We start from the raw sequence: 17,519 nt of genomic DNA on the forward strand, positions 1-17,519 counted from the left end.
CACTAGGCCAGCAGAAAAAGAGTTAAAGAACTCCTGAATGCTACAAAGTTCCCGCCCCTCCCGCTGCCATTGGCTAAATGTTCACTAGGTGCTCTGGGATTGGTGGAGCTGGCCACGCCCCTTTGTGTGTAACAAGTCCCTTATCGTCGCCCGAGCCACGCCCACACCTTCCAGTTTGATGGCAACACGCTTCCAGACGTCACCTCTGCCCCACGCCATTGGCTGCCTCTTCGGCCCCTGTCAGCCAATGAGCCGCCGCTATGGTGACATCAGCTTAGCAACCATCCCCCGGCACGCGCCGACAGGGGGAGGCGTGGCCGGCTCGGGCGGTGAGTGGGTCCCCCAGAACGAGTCTCCGCCTTCCTGGTGGTGACGTCACCCAGGAGCCGGACGGCGATTGGTCGACCCTGACGGGCTCTTGCTGTTGCTGTGTGGGAAGAGACGGCTTGGAGCTGCCGGTTTCTGATGAAGAGCCGGGAGAGGGGAAAGAGGGGTGAGTGACACTAAAGCCCGCTCTCAGCACCTGCTCCGGTTCTCTCATAGCTGGACTGACTTCCAAACTCCGATGTCACGCATGGCCGTTTCTCGACCAGCGAGAGGGATTCCTGCAGCTCTTCCACCTCCTGTTTCAGCCAAGCTACTTCACGCTGTACTTGCTGGTAGTTGTAGTTCTCTATCGTGTAGTTTACGCTTCCTGTCTGGGCGAACCTTTTCCATGTCGAACTACAACTCCCGGCAGGCCCTGTGGCAGACTCGGCTCTTGATAAACAAGGCACTTCATCTCGCAGTATGGTTGGTGGGCTATGGCCACGCCCTACCTCTCTTCCTATTGGCTACTGTACCAGCCTGTCAGCTGTTATTAGTGCGTTACCGCCTACTTTTCACCGTTATCCGCCTTTGATTGGCTACTGTATGTGTTGCTCAAGCCTTTTTTCGCCCGCTTGTCATCATGCCCCGCCTCTGCTCGCTTCCTATTGGCCAAGGACTCTGTCACTGGGCTAGTTGTGGGCTGTGATTGGTTGCCTTCTCCAGCTGTTCCTGCTTCATTCACCATTTTGTCTCCTGGAGTAAGGGGGCCAGGCAGCAGTGTGTGGATGTCCGTGAGTGAGGGCCAGGTGAGTGTCCGCGGCTCCCCTCCGGTCACCTAGAGCTTCGCCTCCCTGCCTCCAAGCGCAGCCTGGACGTGTGCACGGGATGCCCGGCACTCCTCTGTCTTCTCCCCCGTGTCTAGTCACTGCTTCAGCCTCCTATTGTGTGTGCAATGTCCCGGCAGAAGCTGCAGTAGCCTCTGTGTGTGTGTGCTCCCCTGTCCTCCTGTGTGTCTGTCACCTGCAGAGGGCTGGAGGAGGATTCTGTGCTGGCACTTGTAGTCCTCCCCTTTAATTGCTGCTTATGAGGCATACATAGCGCAGGGCTCTGTGGGATGGAAACTTACAGGAGGCAGATCCTATAGGTGTTACAGGCGTAGTGACTATCACACTCTATACATTACACTGCGCCCTGCTGTGTGAATATTACAATATATTATATAATCCACATACAGAGGAGGGATTCCATATAGTATATAGCGTAGCACAGTGTATAGAGCATACAGTGTACACTACATATAGGTTATAGGCACATATATACTGTGTGCGTATAATGTATGGGATGTAGTATAACATACGTGACATAGAACGTGCGTATATCATGTATTTTACATGTGACGTATCCTACTCCTATATGATATGCAGAATGGAGGTCACACTTCATCCGATGTCTATGTATTATGTATTGCACACTGTACATGACGGATGATGTATATGTTTTATATATATATATATATATATATATATATCACGTATGACTGACCATATACATATGTAGGTTTTAGATAACATATGGCACAGTATACATACCTACTCCATTCATATGTTGTGTATGTAACAGGATATATTTGTATGTATTAGGTTGGACACTATTTTGCATAGTTTATACGTGTGTGTGTGTGATATCTAGAGCGTATACATAGAGAAGTCATATGGTATATTCACATGTATGAGATAAGTACATGACACACACCTATCTATCTATCTATCTATCTATCTATCTATCTATCTATCTATCCCACAGGCCATTCATATGATGTTTATATGACCTATACATATGTATCTAGGAGGTATGACACTGTACTGCGCAGTATATATATATATATATATATATATATATATATATATATATATGTGTATGTACAGGACATACACATCACAGGCTACATCTGTATATGTGTGGATTGTGTATTAGACAGTGTACGTGCAGAGCACATACATATCAAGTGTAGCTGTTCATATGACCTAGTCCTTATATCTTAACCCTTTGTACTCCTCGGGCTGCCCTCATTTGCTATAAGCAGTAGGTTGTAGAGGGAGCATACATGGTCTTAAAGGCTGACGGTTTTATATGAAAGCTTCATATTGTTTTGTGGATGGGGGAGGGTGGGGATAGTTTCCTTGTGGGTATGCTGCATGATAGAAGGGGAGGAGAATGAAGTTTAATACCTATCAGGGTGGTGGGAAAGTTGGGTTCCTTACACATTGTATAAATAAAGTCGGCTCCTTGTTTCTTTTTTGAGTTGTTTGCTGCAGACGGAGGCGATTACGTAATCTTACCCCTATACCTCTCCCCGGGCTGCAAGGCCCGAGTCCTCCTAGCAAACCACGGGGCGAGCCGGCCCACATCCAGGACCTCGGCCCGTGCCATGTGGCAAAGAATGTGGGTGTTGCCCACTCGGCCATCTCACATTCTCAGAGTTATTATTACCCGGCTGCGAGGAGGATAAATAAATGTGCACAGCACCGAGTACACACACGGCCTTTGTCTCCTGCAGGAAGCCAGGGCTGCCGTGTGATAACTGTGCAGGGTGCAAAGGGTTAACTTCCAAATCCCGACCCCGGCGTATGTGCTGTAAAACTCGCCTCACCGTAAATAATCATTTCCAGGGTAATTGCTCCATCTTCCCTACGTCATGTATACAGCACGGCCCCGCACACTGCTGGCTGTAATGCATTGTAAGTGGGGGGGGGGGATGCAGCAGAGGTGAGTTTGTCGTTGGTTGTGTGACGCAACTATTACCTCCAGATTTACATAGGACTGCAAGTGAAGCTACCATACTGTTTTCACACTTTAAGGGCGCAGTCGCATAGGACTGCATGGGAAGCTATTATAGGCGCTTAAAGGACGCAGAGCGCTCACCTACATCTGTGCACAGGGAATTATTATGTAGGGAGAGGATGTGATGATCCCCGGTGTAGGGAGGATGTGGTGAGCACAAAGACCTGTTAATCATTAGTGTGACAGCGCATCACTGCTATAAGGTCAGCCGGGTGTCTGGAACAGCAGAGCCAAGCGAAGGGATAGCGGGGGCGGTCACTGAAAGAGTGCACAGTGGACGTCATTATCAGCATTGTACTAATGGGATCACTAGTGTCGTGCAAAATGAATGTGATTATGAGCAAGGGATTAATGGGATCACTAGTGTCGTGCAAAGTGGATTTGATTATGAGTGAGATGTGGGATCACTAGTGTCGTGCACAGTTGATGCGAGTATGAGTGAGGGATTAATACGATCGATAGTGTGCAAAGTGGAAGTGATTATAAGCGAGAAGTGGGATCACAGGTGTCATGCAGAGTGGATGCGATTATGAACGACATTAATGGGATCACTAGTGTTGTGCAAAGTGGATGCGATTATGAGTGAGATGTGGGATCACAGGTGTCGTGCACAGTGGATGCCAGTATGAGTGAGTGATTAATGAGATCACTAGTATTGTGCACTGTGGATGTGAGTATGAGCATTGTATTATCGGGATCACTAGTGTTGTGCAAAATGAATGTGATTATGAGCGAGGGATTAATGGGATCACTAGTGTCGTGCAAAGTGGATGTGAATTTGAGCACGGTAGTAACAGGATCACTAGTTTTCAGCAGTGTGGATGTTACTATGAAAAGGGCGATATTACCAGTTTGCAAAGTGGGTGTGAGTGTGACCAAGGTATTGATAGGATCACTAGTGTAGTCTAAACTAGATTTATGTATAAGCATAGGGATTTATAGGATCACTAGTAGTGATGAGCGAATAGTGAGATATTCGAATATTCGATATTCGTACGAATATCCCGCGAATATTTGAATATTCGATCCCATTAAAGTCTATGGGAACAAGTATTCGATTAGTGAAAAACATCTATTTGACCATTTGGATGGTAAAACCGGAAGCTGGGGGATTTGAATGCTTATCGAATATTTGTCGAATATTCGCGGGATATTCGTACATATATCGAATATTCGAATATCTCACTATTCGATCGAACAGTATTTGCTCATCACTAATCACTAGTATTGTCCAGAAATCAATAGAACTTTTATCTTGTTCACACAAGTGTAGTGTCAGTGGGGCACTAGTGTACATTGAAGAGTGTAATACCAGCATAAAGGAGCTGGTATTACAGTGGAATTGGTGCAAACTGTTGTGAATAGGAGTGTTATAAAGGGTCCAATGCACATCATGTACTGCCCCCCCACCCTAATCTCCTGCCATTGATTATACTGGTGCATTCTTGTGGGGCACCAGCGCAGCCTGATCATAGTACTAATACATCACATGTACTGCAACTCCTGTATGATGAAAGGGAATAGGATGACTAGAATAGTGCGGAGAAGGAATGGTGGGAGTAAGTACAGTGCGGTGATAACCTATGCCCATGTATAGGATGAGGGTTGCGGGGGAAGGGTGTAAGCTTTGTATGCTGCCATCCCATTATATCCAGAATATTATATGCATAATGGGCTCCCGTGTGGTTGGAATGATTGAGATTGGAGTTCCCCCTCCCCCCCTCCCTGCTGGGGGCAGTAGGTTATGGATGGCGATTATGAAGTCATGGGTTTGCCGGGTATTGTACGTTGGCACTGCACCTTCCCCAAGAATCATTGGCAACGAGACTGTGATGTGACTTGAGGGGGTGAGAACTCGTGAGTGAAACGCGTAGGTGTACATGTGGGAGATAGTCTGGATGTCTCGGTCTGTTCGTGAATCCCTGCGTGTCATGTGTGTGTGTGTGTGCGTTGTGCATGTCGGTAGCGTTACCCCTGAGCGTGTCTCCCCCCCCCCAGCCGTACATGTCTGTGTGCGATGCCAGTGCTTTCCGGACATATGTTTTCTCCTGCAGTCTGTGTGGGTGTCTGGTGGGTGCGCGGGTACATGTCCCCATTTGCATATTTGCATGAAGATGTGCCCGGACATGTCCTTTAAGACATATGTGTGCTAGCACGTCTTCTTTGTATATGATCAGTGCATATGTTGGGGGAGGGGGGGGGTTGTCGTATACCTTTACATTGAATACCAGGTATGACGGGGGCAAGGATTATATCGGAGACAAGGGGCGGGCACCCAGGTGTACCATAGGCTAGCGGGGGCTTCGATGGACAGGATCTATCAACTTAGTGATGTTTATGAGCCGACATCATCGGTGACAGATAGCAGGGGGGTGGAAGAGCAGACCCCCACTATGGTGATCTTCACCCAGGCTGTCTGAAATGCGTCGGTCTGGGTCCGAGCAGCCATTTTAGCCGTAGCGCCGCGCGTACGGTATACCTATGTGGAAGCTCAGGTGCACGCGTTCCTGCGGTCAGGTATCTACATCCGTGTAATGTGTGTGTGCCGCTGCATGCTCTGCTACGTGGGTATGTGTCAGGACATGTCTGCATGCTTCATGGTGTGTGTGATCAGCAGACCGTGTCTTTATGATGCTGATAACATATGCACCCTGCCATACTGCGCTCTGCATCCTTCATAAGAGCGCAGTCCCCTCTTAACCCTTTCAACGCTGCTCTATATTCTGCCTGGCAGAGAAAAGCCTGGGGGAGGGGGAGATGGTTGGGGGGGGGGGGGGGATGGGCTATCTATGTTTGAGTCCTGTCTGCGCTTGTCCCTTTATAGACACCAGGGCACATTTATCAGACGATGGTGGCGTAAATAACACTGGCCGTATTTACCCGGAGACATGCGCCATTTTTTATTTAATTCTGCGACGTGGAAAGAAAAGGCAGGCGGCAGAATAATTCACCGTTCCTTATGGATGTGCCCCATTCCGGGAAAACATGCATGGTGCTCGCCAAATGTAATGTCCCGGTAAATTTGGCGTCAGGTTGCTGTCATTGCTGAATGTGCATCCGTGACTCCATCTTGCCAATGATGGGTGTAGTAGTCCGGCTATCGCTCTGTAGTGAGGCTTGTTATAGACGCAAGAGAAATGATTAATTACCGGCAAAATTTTAGCTCGTAAGTCACGTGATCTGCGGATGTTTTTTATGCAAACGAAGCGGAACCGTTATTAAAGTTTGGCGACTTTTCGTTTCAGTTCTTCTTTTCAAGATCTTTGTTAGCAGTCAGTGAATGGCAACCTTATACAGTCACAATGTGTCTGCAGTACAAGCCATCCTACCCCAACAAAATCCCATCCAGGAGAGTGAGTGAGAAACCGGCAGCCATTCAGGAGGTAGGAGGAAAGTGCAAGAACCTTCATGCGTTACAGATGATGTGCATCGGAATGGACTCCGGAGCTCCCGGCAACATTCATTATGAAGTCTGTTGCGTTGCGCATCTTCCGTAATTCCGGACCGTGAACGGAGTATGTGAATGCCAAAAGACGTGTAATGCTGTGCTTTATTGAAGCATGAATGGATAGGAACTTGGCAATAATTGGTATCTTAGAAAAAAAATGTAAAAATTTAATAGTTGGTAAAAAAAAAATAATGGTTTCCATCCACTGACAGCAAGCGAAGATCCTGAACATGGCAAGACACAGAGTTACGAAGCATATTAGAATGGACTGGCAATGGTGGGGGAAGGTCATCGCCTTGTATGGTGGTCTATGGGCCACTGCCTATAAGATTGCGGGTTGCACAATGATTTAAATGCAGGTTTATGGTGTTGTTAAAGGGGCACTCCAGTGAAATTGTTTTCTTTCAAATCAACTGGTGTCAGAAAGTTATATAGATTTGTAATTTACGTCTATTTAAAATGTCAAGCCTTCCAGTACTTATCAGCTGCTGTATGTCCTGTATTCCCTTTAGTCCAGGGGTGGGGAACCTTTTCCATGTCGAGGGCCGGTCGGGCATTTATAAAATCATTCGAGGGCCGCATACCGTGCGCGGCAGTTAGTAGCGGGGGTTTGCAGCACCCAGGGCAAGGCAAAGTATTGTTCGCCTAGTGCCCCTGCTATTGTAGTTAACCCCCAGCCATGTCCCTGGTAGCCTAGTTAACCCCCCCAGCCATGTCCCTGGTAGCCTAGTTAACCCCCATCAGGCATGTCCCTGGTAGCCTAGTTAACCCCCATCAGTCATGCCCCTGGTAGCCTAGTTAACCCCCATCAGTCATGTCCCTGGTGGACTAGTTAACCCCCATCAGTCATGTCCCTGGTAGCCTAGTTAACCCCCATCAGGCATGTCCCTGGTAGCCTAATTAACCCCCATTAGTCATGTCCCTGGTGGCCTAGTTAACCCCCAACAGTCATGTCCCTGGTGGCCTAGCTAACCCCCATCAGGCCTGTCCCTGGTGGACCAGTTAACCCCCATCAGGCATGTCCCTGGTGGCCTAGTTAACCCACATCAGTCATGTCCCTGGTAGCCTAGTTAATCCCTCAGTCATGTCCCTGGTAGCCTAGTTAACCCCCCATCAGGCATGTCCCTGGTAGCCTAATTAACCCCCATTAGTCATGTCCCTGGTGGCCTAGTTAACCCCCAACAGTCATGTCCCTGGTGGCCTAGCTAACCCCCATCAGGCCTGTCCCTGGTGGACCAGTTAACCCCCATCAGGCATGTCCCTGGTGGCCTAGTTAACCCACATCAGTCATGTCCCTGGTAGCCTAGTTAATCCCTCAGTCATGTCCCTGGTAGCCTAGTTAACCCCCCATCAGGCATGTCCCTGGTAGCCTAGTTAACCCCCCATCAGGCCTGTCCCTGGTGGCCTAGTTAACCCCCATTAGTCATGTCCCTGGTGGCCTAGTTAACCCCCAACAGTCATGTCCCTGGTGGCCTAGTTAACCCCCAACAGTCATGTCCCTGGTAGCCTAGTTAACCCCCAACAGTCATGTCCCTGGTAGCCTAGTTAACTCCCAACAGTCATGTCCCTGGTGGACCAGTTAACCCCCAACAGTCATATGCCTGGTGGACCAGTTAACCCCCAACAGTCATGTCCCTGGTGGCCTAGTTATCCCCCCCCCCCCAACAGTCATGTCCCTGGTGGACCAGTTAACCCCCAACAGTCATATGCCTGGTGGACCAGTAAACACCCAACAGTCATGTCCCTGGTGGACCAGTAAACCCCCAACAGTCTTGTCCCTAGTAGCCTAGTTATCCCCCCCCATCACTCATGTCCCTGGTGGACTAGTTAACCCCCATCAGTCATGTCCCTGGTAGCCTAGTTATCCCCCCCCCCCCATCAGTCATGTCCCTGGTGGCCTAGTTATCCCCCCCCATCAGTCATGTCCCTGGTAGCCTAGTTATCCCCCCCCCATCAGTCATGTCCCTGGTAGCCTAGTTATCCCCCCCCCATCAGTCATGTCCCTGGTAGCCTAGTTATCCCCCCCCCCCCACCAGTCATGTCCCTGGTAGCCTAGTTATCCCCCCCCCCCCATCAGTCATGTCCCTGGTAGCCTAGTTATCCCCCCCCCCATCAGTCATGTCCCTGGTAGCCTAGTTATCCCCCCCCCCATCAGTCATGTCCCTGGTAGCCTAGTTATCCCCCCCCCCATCATTCATTTCCCTGGTAGCCTAGTTATCCCCCCCCCCATCAGTCATGTCCCTGGTAGCCTAGTTATCCCCCCCCCCCCCCATCAGTCATGTCCCTGGTAGCCTAGTTATCCCCCCCCCATCAGTCATGTCCCTGGTAGCCTAGTTATCCCCCCCCCATCAGTCATGTCCCTGGTAGCCTAGTTATCCCCCCCCCATCAGTCATGTCCCTGGTTGCCTAGTTATCCCCCCCCCATCAGTCATGTCCCTGGTAGCCTAGTTATCCCCCCCCCCATCAGTCATGTCCCTGGTAGCCTAGTTATCCCCCCCCCCATCAGGCATGTCCCTGGTAGCCTAGTTATCCCCCCCCCCCCCCCATCAGGCATGTCCCTGGTAGCCTAGTTATCCCCCCCCCCCCCATCAGGCATGTCCCTGGTAGCCTAGTTATCCCCCCCCCCCAATCAGGCATGTCCCTGGTAGCCTATTTAACCCCCAAATAAAAAAAAAATAAACATCCCTCTCACCTTACCTCCGTTCCCACGCTGTCCAGGTCCTCTTCTCTCCCAGGTCCTCTGTGCCGGTCTTCTCCTGCAGGCGGCGCGCGATGAAATGACGTCATCGCGCGCGGCCCGCAGGAGACTGAAGACACGCGCCGCTTTGGAGGAGGAAGGAGCCGACACAGACAGCACGGCAGCTGTCACAGAGGATGCTGTGTGCGCCGGCTCCTTCCTCCTCCAAAGCAGCGCGTGTCACAGGGGAGCCGCGGGCCGCGGGCCGCATCGGGAGGTCTCAGGGGCCGGATGCGGCCCGCGGGCCGGAGGTTCCCCACCCCTGCTTTAGTCTGACACAGTGCTCTCTGCTGCCACCTCTGTCCATGTCAGGAACTAAAATATAAGACAGCGCTCCATAGCGTAACTCAGACAGGGCTGAAGTGGTGAAAGTAAGCACATAGAACTCTCACCTGAGTAGGTTGTGCTGATGTAAGGGTCCATTTACACAAAAAGATTATCTGCCAAAGATTTGAAGCCAAAGGCAGAAACAGACTATGAACAGAGATCAGGTCATACAGGAAAGCCTGAGATTTTTCCTTTTTTTAAAATCCACTCCTGGCTTTGGCTTCAAATCTTTGGCAGATAATCTGTCAGATAATCTTTCTGTGTAAATGGACCCTAATGCTACGTTTACACGGAACGATTATTGTGCGGATTTGCACGATAACGATCAAATTCGAACGATAATCGTACGTGTAAACGCAGCGAACGATCGCGCGACGAGCGAGAAATCGTTCATTTTGATCTTTTAACATGTTCATAAATCGTCGTTCCTAGTGCTCAAAAAATTCGCCGATCGTTCCGTGTAAACAGTCGTCGCGCAATAGTCTGGCCCCCCGCCGCCCGGCCCCCCGCTCATCTGCAGCCCCCTGCGCCGGCTCGATCGCCGCCGCCGCGACCATACTTTACCTGCTCCGCGTAGCAGGTCTTCCACATCCCCGGCTCCCCTCTTCAGTGCACTGATTGGCTGAAGAGGGGAGCCGGGAATATCAAACGGCTCCCCTTCAGCCAATCGGTGCCGGGAATTTGAAGACCTGCTACGTGATTGGAGCGGCGGCGGGGGGGGGGAGCGATTGGAGCGGAGGCGGGGGTGGCGATTTGAGCGGGAGCGGCGGGGTTGGCGATCGGAGCGGCGGGGTTGGCGATCGGAACGGCGGGGTTGGCGATCGGAGCGGCGGGGGTGGCAATCGGAGCGGGGATGGCGATCGGGGCGGCGCAGGGGTCTGCGGTTGAGCGGGGGGGGCGGGCCGGGCTGCGGGCGCGCGATCGAAAAACCATTTTTCCGTACGATATATCATACCGTCTAAACGCTGAACGTTATAAAAAAAAATATCGTTACTTCGAAGTCGTTAATCGTGCGATCGGGCCAATAATCGCCTCGTGTGAACTTAGCATTAGGCACAACTCTTACTGATAGCATGTGAATGAACCGCAGCCACTCCTGACTAATCCCCACAGGGATTAAAGACAGTTCACACACTGCAGCAGTTTTTTGGGATTTTGTGTTTTAGTGTCTGTTCACACACTTGACTTCAACTGTTTGCCTTGTTTAGTCCACCAGTTATAATTGCTGATATGGACTTATGCACAGTCATCGTCGATTACGTCCGAGATTATAATGATACAAATATGTGTATTTTTAAAGTGGATTTATATACATGAGGGAGTTATTTATGGAATAGCATATTATGTTTTTGGAGGGTAAGCGTTAACCCTTGCTTGATCCTCCCTATGATGATGTAAGCAGTGGTGGTTCCATCCTTAATTTTTATTTTTTTTTCTCTCTATATATATATGTGCCTTTGTATTATTATGGCATTAGACATTTGATAAAGAGACCGGATCGGTCTCGAAACGCGTTGTGTCGCTGGCATAATTCTTTTAATAAATTTTATGATATTTTATATCACTATTACCTCTTGGACCTGCGCCTGTTTTACCCGCCTTGGAGTGGAGAAGGATACTGACTGCATGTCAGGAACTGTCCATAGAAAACCTCTCCTGCTCTGGATAGTTCTTGACACGGACAGGGGTGGTGTCAATTCTTTAAGAAGGCCCAAGAGCCCTCCTATAGAGATGCCGGCGGGATTCCACAGCAGAGAGCTCCACCGCGGAATTCTGCTAAATTTGCTCAGTGTGAGCATAACCTCCGACTGAAAAGAATACACCACTTCCTGCAGGACATACAGCAGCTGATAAGTACTGGAAGACTTGCCATTTTTACAGAAGTAAATTACAAATCTATATAACTTTCTGAAACCACTTTATTTAAAAGAAAATAATTTTCGCTGTTGCAAAACTACTATTCCCATCATGCCTGGACAGCCCATAGCAACCAGTCACAGCTCCTAAGTAATGAAAGTAAAACTGGGATTGGTTGCTAGGAGCAACACAGCTTTAATATATAAGGGCTGCAGAGCTTTAAGAGTAGGAGGAGTCACAGTAAGCAACCAATATGACACCATATTTAACAAATATGGAAGCTGGTTGCCGGGGGCAACACCTCACACTAGTAATTGTGTCCCTGACATCACCAATTCCCCTGATAAAGTATAGAGTCATGGCTGGAAAAGCTTTGATTCCCAAGGTGAACCGGTGGCTGATGCCGCACCGCGCTAGTGATGACACGGTGAATAAGTGCAATCCATTACATTAGGGCCGGCGCCTCTGCGGATATTGACATTTTGCGTTGACGATAGAAGTGATTATTGTGTGTTGTGCTGACATTACCATCCCGGGTGTCACTGATTACTTCTACTACTACTACTACTACTACTAAATTAGATTTTTTTTTTTTTTACTTTTTTTTTTTTAGTTTTTAAATGTTTTAATTTTTAATTTTTATTTTAGATATTGACTAGCGTTACAGATTTCCCCTGCACGGCTCTGACCCACCAGGGTTCACGTACTTTTACTTTATATCTCTCGGACTAGCTGCCAAGGACTCTTATGTGAAATGTGAATGGTACAATAAATAAACAATAACAAGAATCATTTAAAAAAATGTTTTTTTAACTCTTTGTATGTTTGCACAAATACCTGTCTGTATCATAGTGAAATCTTTGTACCCGTAGGGGCCGTTCCCACTGCGGTGTTGGCCTCGAAATTCCGTGGGAACACCCAAAACCCCCCTGCATGGACTCGTCGCCGAATCCTGCCTATCTGTTTGAATGGGAGGGCTAGTGCGCCTCCGTTCTCCGCTCCTCTTTGCTTAAAGAACTGACATGTCAATTCTTTGAGCGGAGGCGCTCCCATTCAAACAGATAGGAGGCAGGATTCGGTGCCGAGACCGCATAGGGGGTTTCCAGTATGGAATTTCGTAGCAGATTCCGTAGTGTGAAGTGTCACTGGTTCTGGGTCTGAGTGTATAGATCCATTATGAGCAGCGGGGAATTTAGATGCAGGTGCGCACTGATGCGCCCGCATCCAAATTGAACAGCAGTTAATGATCTTTTCTGACACCGGCCATTCTGTGACCCGACCGGTGTCTTACAGAGTGGGAACGTAGCCTTATAATATGTCAATGGAAAACGGATCAAAACAGATGGCATACAACAGCATCCGTTTTTACCATCCGTTTTTGCATCCATTTTTTTTTTCATAGAGCGGATACATTAAACTGATAGCACAATTCTGATGTGATGTAATAAAAAATTATATTTAACTTTTCCTGCATAAAGCAAAGAAACCAAAGAAAAAACCCCAAACATTAGACCAGGCCATTAAGGGGTTAAAGAGGATTTTCACCTTTTGAAAGGCATTGACATACCACCACTTTCTGACTGGTTGGGGCCCAGCATTTGGCTCTCCACCTGTGACCCCTGGGATCCCCCCACCATTCCTGTGTATGCACATGTGTAGCATGTCCTATTTAATTGAGCACTATGGTCCCCTCATTCTCCGGATCGATGGGGGTTGCAGAATCATAGACCCACCAATGGGTCTCCAAACTGCGGCCCTCCAGCTGTTGCTAAACTACATTTCCCATCATGCCTGGACAGCCAAATCCAAGGCTTAAGCTGTCCAGGCATGATGGGAGTTGTAGTTTCGCAACAGCTGGAGGGCTGCAGTTTGGAGACCCATGAATTAGAGAAAGTCATGGCATATCCTAGTGATGGAATGGGAATGCCCCTTTAAAGAACGGCTGCTGCCAATTCATAAAGATTAATGTGACTGCCATAAACCGCAATCGCCTACCCGTCTCCCACACAGGTTCAGGAAGCTGAGCTATGAGGAGCTGTTTGCTGGAGCCGTCATACTGCAGCTTTAGGTGTGCCAGGCCTGATGGCCTAGTAAATGATTCGGTGACCACCTTGTTTCCTCCATGTCAGTTCCGCTGGCACTAGGACAGCTGTAGCTGCTCTCCAGAATGGGGACCCTAAAGAAGAGCAGTGCACTTAAAGGGATTGTCTTACTAAGACAGTAAGGCCGGCTGCTGCGGGCCTGATTGATGAATTGCTCAGGATTGTCAGATTGCTAGACGTTAAGGGCAAACCAATGGAAAACTTACATTACCAGTCTTCTAGAGTGTGAGCTGCTCTGACCAATAGAGGGCGAGAGGGAGCTTACTGTCACCATAGTGCTATTATAACTCAGTTATGTAAGTCAGTCTGGTTGCTATGGATATAATGCCTAACAACAACATTTTCTCAGGGTTTTTATGCAATGCCTAATCCCTAGTAACTAGTTTGTCTCAGGGTGTCAAGTTTTACGTGGTGGAATTGTTACTGAACCGAGGCTACTAAAAGGTGAAGGAGGCGTGGTAGTACTTCGTAACTAGATTTTGTGGGTGGAGTACGCCTTTAAATCCCTCTTAGGAATGATGAAATGTGAAAATTGTCAAATAACACATAGGGGGTATTTTACATCACATTGCAAATCCATCTCCGATTCCTCCGATCCTGAGCTCCTAACCTTGAAGCGGATTATTTATTGGGTGCTTCAATTACATTAACACTGGGCCCCGCCCATCATCTTCTCTATTTTTATGTCCATTCATATATATTATAGTGTCTAGGTTTTATAGGTTTAATGGATCATTCCATCTTGACAACCTCTTTGAGAGAATCCCTTTAAGTCAGGGTTTCTCAATCTGTGGCCCTCCAGCTGTTGCAAAACTACAGCTCCCATCTGGCAGTCTTCGACTGCCAGAGCATAATGGGAGTTGTAGTTTAGCAGTAGCTGCAAAGATGGAGGTTGTCAAATTCTGCTTTTTGTTATATTTTGGCAAACATTGCAGTGTATGTCCCTTTAATCCTCTGTGTGTTACATGGCATGTACTGATTTTGTTTTATTTTTTCTTTTGAAGGTGCCGTCTTTCTAGGAGAGAACCCCCAAAGATGAAACCAGTAAAGAAAGCTGCAGGCCCAGGAAACAGCAAAGCATCAAACTCCACCCGCAGCAAGAAACAGAAAAGAAAGGTGGAGGAAGGGAGGCAGGAGGAAGAGGCTACAGAGGAGGAGGCATCGGAAGAGGCAGTGGAGGAATCAGGACCTCACCTGGCATTTGTAGGTGCGAGGAAGATGCAGGTAAAAGTGGAGCCTGCAGTGACAGATATAGCGGCGACCCGGATAAAAGAAGAGGAGCTGCCGTCGCATGACTCAGAACAGATGATGGAGGTGGAGACGCAGGCTGGCACATCTCAGGTTTGCATGGAAGCATCTCACAATGACCAAGTGATAAGTAAAGGGGTGTATGAGCCGCCCCGCTGGGAAATGCCTTTGAGCAGGAAAACTGCAACTTTTAAGTCCAAAGCACCCAAGAGGAAGTACGTGGAGGGCCAAGGATCACAAGAAGATTCTTCCAGCAGCAGCGAAGGACCTACTGTACCACAGGAGTGCATGTTAGAACAGTCGGCAACTCCTGCCATTGAAACGGAGGACATATGCCCCTCTGTGAGGTCTTCTAGTACAGATACGGCTAGCGAACACTCTGCAGATTTAGAAGAAGAAACTGAGAAAGTCCAAACCGAGCTGGAGCCACCAGCCACGTCTTGGTCTGAGATCGACGCGCGAGGTCCTCTGCAACCACAGAAGATCCTGGCCAGGAAGGAGGATGCTTTCCATCTTTGCCAGGTAAAGCAAGTCCGTCGGAACCAGGAACTTGGAGTGCTGTTTCCTGGCTCACAGACTATAACGTTCCTGGACATCATGCAAGAGCCGATCCTTGTAGATCAGATCCCAGCACCAGGTGAAGTAGAAGTGGATTCCTCGGTGTGTGCGTGTGTCGGACCCGAGAGCACAACTTTCCGAGAGGGAACTGTTGTAGAAATCGTTCAGAATCCGCTGTCTTATAAAGTGTGCTTTCAGCAGAGCCCAGGTCGGCGGGATCGGGACTATGGCTGGGTCCCTCACAATAGTATTCGGCTTCTGCGCTTTCCAAGGTGTAAAGAGCCAATGTTGATGCCTCCACGAGCAGCAGAAGAGAAGCCACAAGCAACACTAGGAAGATTCTCCACCACACATCCCTCCGAGCAGCAGTCAGGTGTGTCGGTAGAAATACCAGTGTCAGTGTCAGAACAAAAGCACCTAGAGGATGCCGAGGTCTCCAAGATAAGCTTTAGTATGCCTGTCAGTGAAGAGAAGTTGTCTTCTGTGCAGCATTGTATCCTTTCCCCACCCAAGTCACCCGCTTATGGGATTATGAGCCGCTTACCCGAGCAGCCATCCCCCTTACTGAGTCCAGATGCCGGAAGCCGGAGCAGTTGTAGTAGCGTATCTTTGGATAAATGCAGTACGCCAGGCTCTCGCTCCCGTACCCCTTTAACAGCAGCACAACAGAAGTACAAGAAAGGAGACGTAGTTTGCACCCCGAATGGTATACGGAAAAAGTTTAATGGGAAGCAGTGGAGGCGACTGTGCTCTCGGGATGGCTGCATGAAGGAGTCGCAACGTAGAGGATACTGTTCCCGGCATCTGTCAATGAGGACGAAAGAGATGGAGAGCTTGTCTGAAGGCCGTGGTGGCAGAGAGGGGAGTACAGAGTTTGACTGGGATGACACCTCACGGGACAGTGAAGTCAGCAGCATACGCACAGACTCTCGCCCACGGCTGGTGGCGGCTGCAGACCTCTCTCGCTTTGACTTTGATGAGTGTGAAGCTGCAAATATGTTAGTGTCTCTGGGAAGTTCCCGCTCTGGAACGCCATCCTTCTCACCTGTCTCTAACCAGTCTCCATTCTCCCCAACACCATCTCCGTCACCTTCTCCGCTCTTCGGCTTTAGACCAGCCAATTTTAGTCCTATTAATGCTTCCCCTGTCATCCAGAGAGCGGCCCGAAGTCGTCACGTTAGCGCAAGCACCCCCAAAGGGCAAGCAGTGTTAACCCCAGAGATGCTGCACCACTCCCACCACCGAGAGAGGCAACCAACTGGCATCCTACCCTCATTCCAGACCAACCTCACCTTTACCGTACCCATGAGCCCCAGCAAGAGGAAACCAGATTCCCACCATGGCAGTGCCAGCTCAGCTGCTGACTTCCAGAAGACTGATAGTATGGACTCAGGGGTGGACTCTGTCTCCCATACCCCAACCCCATCCACGCCTGCCGGGTTTCGATCTGTATCACCCGCTATATTTCCCCGATCCCAACAGGCCTCTCCATCTTTGCTCCTGTCGCCCCCTGCGGGCCTGACCTCAGACCCTAGCCCTACCGTCCGGAGGGTCCCTGCTGTGCAAAGAGATTCACCTGTTATTGTACGGAACCCAGATGTCCCTCTACCGTCAAAGTTTGTGGAGAAACCCTCTGATGGTGGATCTCGTGGTATCGGTGGAGCAGTCACAGGGGGTGGAAGTCCCAGGTGCCTGGTTAAAGTTTGTTCCAAGGAGCTTCCTACTAAGACTCAACTCCAGATACCAGTGCCCATCAATGCCACCCAGATACAGAACGTGGCACGGTCCTTGCCATCAGTTCAGACAAGCACTGGAGAGTCGATTACCTGCACATCATCCGGTTCTTCAGATCACCCTCCAGCTGTATTCAGTGTCTCCTCACCATTCCAGCCTGTTGCCTTCCATCCATCCCCTGCTGCTCTGCTGCCAGTGATCGTACCCAGCGACTACAGCAGCCACCCCGCACCTAAGAAGGAGATCATCATGGGACGGCCAGGCACAGGTAAGCCACGTCTATATATAAAAGGTGCACAAGTGTTATTGTAATGGAGTGACGACCCCTCTCAGGAGCAATCTGGGTAACATGAGGCTG

The 17,519-nt window shown here is 49.3% G+C and overlaps 1 protein-coding gene across 6 annotated transcripts in view; it reads left to right on the forward strand.

The window, feature by feature from the left end:
- The first annotated feature begins 386 nt into the window (after positions 1–386).
- Positions 387–17,519, forward strand: part of CIC (capicua transcriptional repressor) — an 83,013-nt gene continuing 65,880 nt past the window's right edge. For 4 of the 6 annotated variants that reach the window (XM_069948543.1, XM_069948542.1, XM_069948544.1 and 1 more), the window contains exons 1-2: positions 412–493; positions 14,626–17,429. In XM_069948543.1, the coding sequence (XP_069804644.1) occupies positions 14,657–17,429 (2,773 nt within the window). In that variant the 5' untranslated portion in view covers positions 412–493; positions 14,626–14,656. Of the gene's footprint in view, positions 494–1,061; positions 1,116–14,625; positions 17,430–17,519 lie in introns of those variants that run through there. The other 2 variants (XM_069948545.1, XM_069948540.1) reach the window with 2 other exon arrangements.

This window comes from Dendropsophus ebraccatus, chromosome 12 (genome assembly GCF_027789765.1).
Source record: "Dendropsophus ebraccatus isolate aDenEbr1 chromosome 12, aDenEbr1.pat, whole genome shotgun sequence".
NCBI classification, from domain to species: domain Eukaryota; kingdom Metazoa; phylum Chordata; class Amphibia; order Anura; family Hylidae; genus Dendropsophus; species Dendropsophus ebraccatus.